Source organism: Podarcis bocagei, assembly GCF_964188305.1.
Source record: "Podarcis bocagei genome assembly, chromosome: 3".
Taxonomy (NCBI): Eukaryota; Metazoa; Chordata; class Lepidosauria; order Squamata; family Lacertidae; genus Podarcis; species Podarcis bocagei.
In genome coordinates, this window is record NC_138127.1 from 55,712,592 (window position 1) to 55,723,144 (window position 10,553).

The 10,553-nt window shown below is 43.7% G+C and overlaps 1 protein-coding gene across 1 annotated transcript in view; it reads right to left on the reverse strand.

Annotated features, from left to right (window-relative positions):
* Positions 1 to 10,138, reverse strand: part of EZR (ezrin) — a 36,075-nt gene extending 25,937 nt beyond the window's left edge. The window contains exons 1-2 of the mRNA XM_081187542.1: positions 9,986 to 10,138; positions 8,024 to 8,119 (exon numbers count right to left, since the gene is read on the reverse strand). Coding sequence (XP_081043668.1) covers positions 8,024 to 8,035 — 12 coding nt within the window. The 5' untranslated portion in view covers positions 8,036 to 8,119; positions 9,986 to 10,138. The remainder of the gene's footprint in view (positions 1 to 8,023; positions 8,120 to 9,985) is intronic.
* Positions 10,139 to 10,553: the final 415 nt, after the last annotated feature.

The window sequence follows — 10,553 nt, forward strand, 5'->3', positions numbered from 1 at the left end:
CATATGGAGAAAACTTTCTTACAGACATTGCTTGTCCACAATGCAACAGTCACCTTTATTAGCTCCTATTAGAAATACAATAATTACTATGCAACCATACGATCAGTTTTTTCGTACTCTAGCCTCAATCTTCCTCTTGCAGTAGTTATTTACCGGAACAGGAATAACTAGGGGTATGCATTCAGTTTGGACAAAACCAACATCCAGAGATTCAGACCTCATCCGGAGCGAGTGAACCAGGCCGCTCCTGAAGTTTCAAGGGACACTTCTACAATGTGGTGCTCTCCAAATGGTTTTAATTACAACTCTCATCATCCCTGACCATGGACCCTGACTGATGGCTGTTGCAGGCCAGATGTCTGGAAGGCACCATGTTCGGAAAGGCTGCTTCGGAGGGACACAGAAAATCATTTAAAAATAGATACTCTTCCCCAGTTCTCCATAAAAGGAAATGGTAGGCAGGAAGAAAGTGTGAGACGGCACGCACTTTGGTGACAAAAATTGTAGCTTCCAACCAAGGAATGCTTATCCTTTTTACTTCCAATGACAGTGCTTTGGAGAGGGATGTAGGAAGGATATTATCCAATATTATACTATCCAATATTATTATCCAATATTATTGTTTTTCACTGCTTCTTTTAACTGTGCTGACTGGAAGAAGCACTCAGGGTTTCTAAGAGTGGCTTGAGAAGTACTGCTAAGATAAAAGAGATTCCGGCCCGATATCTCACCACTGCCACCTATAGCCAACACACACTCCTGAATCTGGAGTTCTGTTGAATGCCCCCCAACCTCAGTCAAGTTCTACATTACTCCTGGTACAGGAAAGTTAAATATGTGCTTCCATGTTGTAATGTTTTCAAAGATTTTGTAGAACTTCTGTGACTTGGTTTTTTTAATAGAACAGAAGTAAATAATGATAGTCTTAAACATGATCTAAGTTAACGCTAATGTAAATAAGGCAATAATAGAATCTAGGTTTAACACATCATAGGCCATAACCATTTTTGAAACCAAAGCAAACAAGTTGAGTCATTAAAAAACAAAAATAAACCATGTTCTGCTTTTCAAATGGATGAAACCAGTCATACACTGAAGCAAGTTCAGCTGCTTGATGGTACATTTAAATATAAAGAACTCCTAGGCTCCTCTATTAACTTGATAAAGAACCTCCTAGAGTAGCTGTTGAGACATATTTGCCCATCTAAATTAAAAAACAAAACAAAAACAATTTCAGATACATTTCCAAGATAGAAAGATTAACCTGAATGGCAATATTCATAAATAAGAAAAAGTATTTTACACAATAAATAGCTGCTATCCTTCTAAGCAATAAACTAATTCACTTACTCTTTTTCCAGTCAATGAGCCAGAATTTTCCACAACCTTACTGTATTTTATATTTTGGAACTTATTTGCCCCTCAGCCCCATCAGCTTTAGGATCGGGTAACACAGAAACAATAGGGATAACATTATATTGCAAATGTCAACTTGTTCTTCCTAGTATCAATTGGCAAAGGCTCTAATGAAAGCACAAATGATAACAGGAGGAGGAGTAACTTTGACATGCCCTTCTGTAAAACAGAAACCAGAAAAAAACACCTGATTGTTGAAAAGACGCTTACTGAAAACAGATTCCAACATCTAAAATAGCTAATTTTAAAAGGTTCAAGAAACAATTAAAATGCTGCTTCTCCACATTATCAAATGCTTTTTGGTGTCTAAAAAGAGAATAATCTACTTCGGGAGGGTAACGCTTGGAGAGTGCTCTTCGGCCCCACGGAGCCTTCAATGTGGGGTTGCTCAGAGTTCAATTTTATTCCCCATGCTATTTAACATCTATATAAAACCACTGAGTGGGGTCATCTGGAGTTTTGGAGTATGTTGTCAGCAATATGCTGATAACACACAGCTCTGCTTCTCCTTTATATCTGCAGGAGTGGCAGTGGATGTGCTGAACAGTTGTCTTGCCTCAGTAGTGGACTGGATGAGAGCCAATAAACTAAAGTTCATATAAGACTGAGGCACCGTTAGTGGGTGTTTTTTTAAAAAATTGTAAACCTCCTTTTAACTGCCTTTCACCTGGACTGAAGAACACTCATTCTAGCTTATGATGCTTCATCATCTTTGGGAGAAATCTTTGCTTACATACTTTATGTCACCAGGGAATGTAGCACCTGGTGGTATGTATCATGGTCAAATATATGAAACCATCAAGGGATTTTCTAAGATACTTTTTGGCTGTGGTTAACATCCAAGATTTGGGACTAAAGTCATGACTTTTTACTTATGCAAATTATTAATATTCCCCCAAGGCCATAGAGCTTATTAAATTAATGTGAACTGATTTTCAATGTAGAAGAAAATTCCGATGAAGCTAGCTGAATTATTTTGTAAAATGGTAAATGTTTATATCTACACAGATTAGGATAGTACTGTCCAGTTTTGGGTGACAAATGATTCATGTGCCTTTGCGCCACACATACTATAAGAGACTAAACAAACTCTTTGTACGTGGCCAAACACAGAGAAAAGCAGCAACCGACTGTACCAAACCTCTCCCTAATCAGATTTCTTTGTTGCAACAGCTGTATGCAGATTGGTAGTTCATTAATAAAAGGAGATGATTATGCTAAGAATGGATGCTTAAGCTTTATTTAGGAAGCGTTCTAAAATACAAAGAAAGCGTATAGACTTTATGCGGTGAATGAAAAGAAAGCAGCAATCACTTGATGGCAGGCACTGGAAATAGGCTAGTAATTACATCCTTCTGGCTAATACGCAGAGAAAAACTGTTCCACCATATGCCCAATTCAACAGTACCTCCTGCTCTCACAAACATAACAGTATAGTCAACCCCCTTAAGGAACAGGGCCAAATATATATATAAAATTTTATCCATGTGTTCCATGTACACACTTTTTGCTATTGCTGGAAAAGCAGGACATATTGTACATGCAAGTAGAAACTAATTCATTAGGCTCTGCCCAGCCTGTGTAAAGATATCCTCATACACAGGCAAATTTAAAGATCTCTAGAGCCTGTTTCAAATTAGTATTTGTACCTTAATATTTACTTTACTCCAACGCGTTTGCTTTGAATTAAAGTTTATGCTGCCTTTCAACAAGCTCTGCCCTGTGAATCAGTGTACAATTTTATTTTAGCACTTGGTATTTTCAGACAGGTCTTAAATGACGGTCTTACACAAGAATGTCTAGGCACCATACCAGATATGAAGCCATTCATGAAATGGGACAGTTGTGGGAAAAATTTTTTATACAGGAGGTGTGACAGGCCCAGTGCAGATTGGAACCTTGGTGAGAGTATTTATGTCTAAACTGTTTTCCATTTTTTAAAAAAATACCATAGTGGTTTACAGAAGCTGATTATCTTTGGAAAATATATCCTCATGTTTGATATGGGCTTTAACTTTTTGTTCCCTAGTCCAGCCTAACAACTTAAGCTAAAAAAAAAAAAAAGCTGAAACGTCCAAGCTTGCCTAATATGGTATTATTTACAGTTGGCATCTATCCATTGTTACTAATGAACTTATGAGAGATTTTCAGCCCATAACACTGCTTGGAAATAAGCCCCCATGTTCTACTGGGCTTAATTCCTAGTGTTTAGGGTCACAGCATTAGGCTGGCAGAGTGACTTGCCTATGTTTCCTCATCTTTCAACTGAAAACGGCGGTGAACTTCATAGAACTGAAGCTGGGATAAAGGTGGGCTGCATCCATAGCTGCTTCTTCTCTATGGCAAACTTGGGGAGCCTGTAGTCTGCCAAATGTTGCTGGACCTACAACACTTGCCAGCTCCAGCTCAGACTAGCATAAGCAATAGCCAGGAATTATGGGAGCTTTACAGCAACATCTGGAGGACCAAAGGTTCCTAGCTCATGTTATAGAGACAGTCCCATTCTCCAAGGGAAGGAATCTTTGAATGCCCAAATGCCTGTAAAGAATTCTGGGCAGCTTCAGTTCTGCAAAGGCAACCTTATTTCCAGTTGTGAGCCTGTAAATAAATATGCATCTCTCTTCAGTGGTATTAGCAATTGCAGAGGGCAGAGCTGAAGCAAAGAGAGGGGAGAATTCCGAAACTAAACTTCGCTCTTTTGAAACGGGTGGATCAGCAATAACTTTAAGCTAGGTAATCCCCCATGGTGATTTTTCTCCTTTCCTAATAACTGTAACAGTCAAAGAGCTACTTAACTGCTGATTATGTAGAAAGCTGTGCACACACTGCACTGGTAGGAACCATCACAGATCCATGCCTGTAAATCCCCAGCAGCACCACACAGCTCAGAAATTACTGGAAAGGTGATAGCTGGCTTTCCCCATTTACCTTGCAGACCAGGTCAGAATTTTAGCTCTCAAGACATTTGTTGACTGCAAGAGAAGGAAGAACAAGTTCACCTCTACTAGCTGTTGCTCCACTTGTCAGCTGACAGGCCAAGCTCAGGCACAATTAAGAACACAGTTGTAAGCAGCTTTAGATGATTAGATGAAGGAACTTTTCCTCAACCTACAGAAATGTTTCTGTGTAACTAACCAGAGCCCAGGAGGTCATGTCGAGGTAGGGCATTCTCACAGAACTTGAGTTTCTAATTCACCTAACTGCTCTATCCAGCTGGATTGAAAATGGTAGAAAGCCTCAGATTACATAGGAAGTGGACTTCTATCATCACTACAATAACATCCGGGGGTGGGGTGGAGTGGGAGAATGGAAAAGTATGAAGGGAGGAAGGAGGAAAAGTAGGTGGCATGGATACCCTTGAAGTTAAGGTACAGCATTTTGTCCTGGAAAGTATCAGTAGGAATAATGAATCCAATATTAATCCAAGAAAGGTATTTTGTGCTTATGGCAGACTTATAAACATTCTGTTCCCATTACAAGTTTCAGGCAATGACCTATTCCTATTACATGTTTCTGGCAGTGACCTCACACCTTCTTCACCAACCTGTATGGCAGGCCTGGTTAGCCTATGGCCCTCCATGTTGTTGGAGTACAACTTCCATCATGCCTGACCACTGAGCACGCTGGCTGGAGTCCAACAACCCTTGGAGGGCAACAGGTTAGCTGCTCCTCAGATTCATGACGAGAACACACCAGTTCAAAACCCTGAGTTAACTGGATAGCCATGGGCAGCTCCCACTCAAGTTTTAATTCCTTCATCTCTAAATTGGGAACAGTTATTGAGGATTGTTTCAAAGGTAAGAAAGCTACGCTTCTGAAGTATTCACGTAAAAATCCAGAGCTAATTTCTCTTCCATCTCTAGTCACAACTTTTTAATAGAAATGTAGACAAAAAGAGTAGCTTGCCTTGAACAGAGAGCTAGCTGTCACACACATAATGAAGTAAACCTTTCAGTTTCTAAGGGTGGAAACGCAGCTATCAGCAATTGGCAAACATATTTATCTCCCTTTTCTCAAGTCAAAGCTTTAGCCATTTCTATCCACACCATTCCAACTTGCCACACCTGTGGAGCAATGCAGCAGCTTGGGAGAAAAATCCATCCATCTACAGTAGAAGCAGGTTCTCACTAAAAACTAATCCTGCCATTTTAACCCACCCTCCTAATGGTCTAAAAGATGACAGTGATTTATATATTGCTGGCTCTTTATCAAAGCGTTCAAATCAAGAAAATGGATCTCCTCAGCATTTTGGCAGCAACAAAGGACTGGGACATGTATTGTTTCATTTGATTGTGGTTTTTGTATTACTGCATTTTATTTTGGTATGGCTAATCAGCCATGCCCTTTGTATGCTGCCTTGGGATCTGTAAGGATGTTGAGTTGTTTAAAAACATTTTAAATAATAAATAATATCTGAAAAATTACAAACCCTCTTTTTCACTAAGCCCTGCCAGACTTCAATGACTTGGGAGTTCATCCTAATTTCTTGAGGGGACTGATTCTGTTTGTTTGCTCACACATACGTAGTGACAAATGCCCTTGATTTAGACTAGCAGCAGCAATGGCAAAAGTTTCCTTGAAGAAGGGAAGTGTTTCACAATGTTTTCTGCAAAATCAAATCATCTTAGACCAACATATCTCTGCTATAGCAGTTCGATCCTAAACATTACTTACAATTAAGTCCCATCAAGTTTAACAGAACTTACACCTAACTTGTGTGTGCACAGGATTGATCTCCAGGACAGAGAAAAGCTCCTTTGCTTAACAGTAGCACAAACAGATTTCAGCCACAACTTCCCCCCTGTGGGAAGCTGAAATAAATGGCTGAAGAACTAATAAGCCATGAGTGGGGAATTTCAGGCCTGGGGGTCAAATGCAGCACTCCAGGCCACTCTATCTGACCACCAGGACTTTCCCCCGGCCAATCCATCACTATGCCTGTTACACACCCTCCTTGAGTGCTTTTACAAGGCTGGAATGTATCCTTGAGCTGTGAGAATGCCTCTTGCTTGCCTGGATAGAGAGATGTGTGCATGGAAACCTCTGACTTTTGTGTAGTTGGAATGTAGCCTATGGTACAAGAGACACATGGGCTGCTCTGGCCATGCCCACCAATGGCATGCAACTCCCTGGAAAACTGTCCATGAAAGAAAAAGGCCCTCAGAATGAAAAAACGATCCTGCTCTATTCATAACCTCTTGTCACAACAGTTATGAGGTCAAAGGAGAAAAGAGTGTGAAGAATTTTTGCAGATTTGGCACACAGTGCAAGAGTTCTACAGCGCTACCAAGTCTTTAGGTAGCTAGCCAAAACTTAAGCTTGAGTGTGGCAATTTGCAAGACACCACCGCCACACAAACCAGCTCCCCACAGCCATGGCAAAGAACTCACATGGCATCCATGGAGTTTTAACTGAACTTATGAACATCCAATGTGTACAGTTAATCTCTAGGTAAAGTAACTGAGTCATTTTATAACCCATTTACGCAGGCTGAACTGTGCCGATTAACACTTTAGTTTCTTTCTTGAAGAAAACACCCTTAACAAGCTAATGAACTCTGTCATTCCTCTGAAATCCAAGTTCATTATTAAACTGCTCCTTAGATACGAATTCTGCAGGAGAAGCAAATTCTTCGTCTCCATGCAACCTGTGACTTGGTGTGAAAAGTAATTCAGGAAAAGTCACTCTCAGTGTGATCACACAGTGCAAGGTCAAAAAGGGGCCACAGCTAGAGGAGATGTTAAGCCCTAATACAGATAGTATTAGTTGCTTGAAGTTTTGTTACTGAAATGCAAACCTAAGTGCAATTATGAAGGAAGCCCTACTGAACAGTGCTTACCTCTGTGTAAACATGTTTAGGATTCTGCTGAATGTGATTACACAGTGGGGGTGGGAAATATAACAAACTTAAATTTAGATTCAATTAACTTTCAAGCCAGAGAATATAAAAGTTAAGAGAGTAAACCTATAAAACACGGCAGACTCATAAAAGCATCAGTATGGACCAATGTGCTTATGTAAACACAACTCCTACCTTCTGTGGGATATGAAAAAAACAAGTTCCTGCTGTTTGTTCTTTTTTTACAACGCAATCCTATACATGGCTACTCAGAGGCAAATCCCATGTAGCCTCAATCAGGTAATTGGGTTTTTTATAATAGAGATAAGAATTTTTTACTTTTATAATAATTTCATTAGAATGGAAAAGGATAATTTATGCCACCTTTTTTACAGAAAGAAAATGTTATTTGAATTTGGACAAATGTTACTGTATTTCAACTCCCAACAGCTTCAGCCAGTCAGGGATCATGGGAGATACCTGGAGGGTCACAGCTTAGCACCCCTTCCTTCCCCCCCTCCCCCGATTTAGGGACAGCTGTGCTATAAATTTTCAAAGTATAGTTTCTTTAAGATGATGCCAAGGTTGCAGGTTCAGTCCCCATATGGGACAGCTGTGTATTCCTGCATTGCAGAGGGTTGGACTAGATAATCCTCAGGATCCCTTCCAACTCTACAGTTCTATAACTTCTACAATTCTTGTCCTAAGAAAAACAATTAAATGGAGCACTAATGAATGAACAGTGTAAGGTTCTGTGGAAGCACTTACTGGTTTTGGCATTTTCGGTTCTTGAAGTGTTCCTGTTGGTCCAAAAGCAAATATTCATGCAGCAGCCTAAGGGTATTCCTGTTTCTTCTACAAGATCTGCGCAAAGAATCCAAATAAATAACACACTCAAGTTAAACTACGGTGTAAGGTGTGGGGAGAGAAGTTCAATAGAGAAGTTCCACTTAAGCCTACTCAGGTGTAACTCTCAGTGTGCTCAGTTGGACACACTCCCATATAAATGTGCATAGGATTGCAGCTTTAAGCAGGTTAAGTAAGCAAGGATGATTCACTCATGACCAATAATTACTTAGTTACGCCAACCCCTATAGAAAAAAACAAAGCCAGCAACCTCACCCAGCGAAAGAGGAGTCTGATTGCAAGGAGAGAAGGTCATTTGCTCAGCCACACCCATAGGAACAACCACAATTTCAAAAATGTTCAAGGACATGCATGCGTGTGCGTGTGTGGAGGGTTAATCATATTTCAAGTTTTTCCAAACAGTGGTCTCTTACAGAACAAGTATCCAAGCAACACGGAATCAACTAAACCCCTTGACTTAAAACTTTAAGCCTTAAAGGGAAACGGTCTGCGTTCAAAGTCTCTCTGCTTTAAAGACCTCGCAGCAGTAATTCACTAGCTTTACAGCCCTTTTAAATAAAGATCAGGGACCTCCCCGCCCCCCTCCCTTCCCGCATTAAGACTGCTCTGAAGCAAGCAAGTTGCAGGCAACGATTCTACCGAGTCCCACATTCAATAAAGGGCTGAAGCTGGCGGGGAACAACCTTACAGAGTCAAGGCTTCATTTTGCCTCGAAACGGGGCAGGGCAAGAGGAGTTTCCCGGTAGCTCAAAATGTAGGTCTGATGTAACCTGCAGTCTTTCACCCACAGACAGGAACTGCTTCAGCTTCCTCCCCTCGTCAAACGAAACGCTGAGGAAGAACCGGCCCGCGTATTATCAGTAGCTCTGCTTTTTGTACTTGCATTAATCACTCCGGAATGAGTTGCCGCCAACGGAGTTTCGCATTCACTCCCGTTTACGGGAAGCAGAACTCGCTCCCACCCCGCCACCCCCACCTGCGTGCATGGCATAGAAGGGGAGGGAGGCATAGGAGCCAACGCCAATGAGATATTCGAGGGAGCCCCCCCCCCCGAAGTTTGCCATTCAAATGGTCTGCGTGCACTGCTTATTGTGATCGCTTACCTGTCCCCCCCCCCCAATATTTCATCCCTGGCTCAGGGAGGGGACCCACCCTTTCTCCAACCCCGGGACAAGTAAGAACAAGCTGCCTAACAGCGCAATCCCAGCCACCTCTACTCAGAAGTAAATCCCGTGGGATTCAATGGGGCCGACTCCCAGGAAAGCGCCTTCGGATCGCTGCCTCGGTCAGCCCTTTAATACCCCCAGATCCAAAAAATTAAAGACCCGAGTCGAAATAGGCCGGTTTGCAGAGGATGTGAGTAATAATCCTGTTGCGGGCATTCCCAAGGGAGGGGGGCGGATTTAAGCGGCAAATCCTTTTCCCACTTCCTTGGGCGTAAGAGGCGCTGAACTGGGGGGGGGGGGGGGCTTACTTCTCCCACGAGGCTGACTCGGGCCGGGCTATGCAAGGCAGGGCGGCTCAAACGAGGCGGAACAGAAAAGCAGCACTTTCCGGTTCAGCTTTCAAGAAGCGCAAAGATTCTCTGGAAAGCGGCGGGAGGAGTAAAACTTAACGAGGCTTTTGGGGCAGAATGCAAACGAGCTGCTTCGAGAAGCGCTAAATAAGTGCGCCAACTCCTCTCTCGTAAGAAGAGCCGGGCGCTAATCCCCCGCCGCCCCACCTGTTGCCGAAGCCTCGGCTTGCAGCGCCACAAAAGCAACTTCGCGCCACTTGGTCGCCGCCAAGTTTCCTCGCTGGTCCCCCCCAACCCCCGTGAGGACCGTCGAGGGTGGGGCGGAGTTTCGTCCGCGGGGTCCTTACCTCGCCGCGGCAGGTCCGTGTGGCTTCGACCAGGCAAGGCGGCTGCTGCGGCTGGTACTGGGCGTCCGCTCCGGCTGCGCTCTTGGTCCTCTGGGCGTGTGGGCGTCGCTGCTGCCCCTCCCCGGCTGCTGCTGCAATATGGCTGACGCGCCGCTGCGCGGGCAAGCGCCACAGGTCTCGCCTCGCCTGCCCTTCACCCCGCCTCCCCTCTGCCAGTCAGCCGGAGCCGCGCGCGCGCTCGAGCTGCGCCTTCCTCCCGCCTCGACGGCTCGGAGCGCTGCGAACCTGCGGAAGGAAGAGGCGGAGGCGCCGCCGCCGCAGGAGACCGAGCGCGCCTGCAGATGGTGCGGGCCCTAGCGAAGCCCTGTGATTTGCACAGGGAGGGGCTCGACGGCTGCAGGAAGAACGGAGGAGCCGGAAAAGTCGAATAAAGAGCGAGCTCGACCGCGGCGTCTGCACTGCAAGCCCCTCTCTCGCGCGGTTTGTTTTCTAGGGCGTCCTAATCTTCCAGCCTGCAGCCCTAATCTGCACGCTCCTTTCTCGCTGCGAAACAGGCGTCTGCGGAACT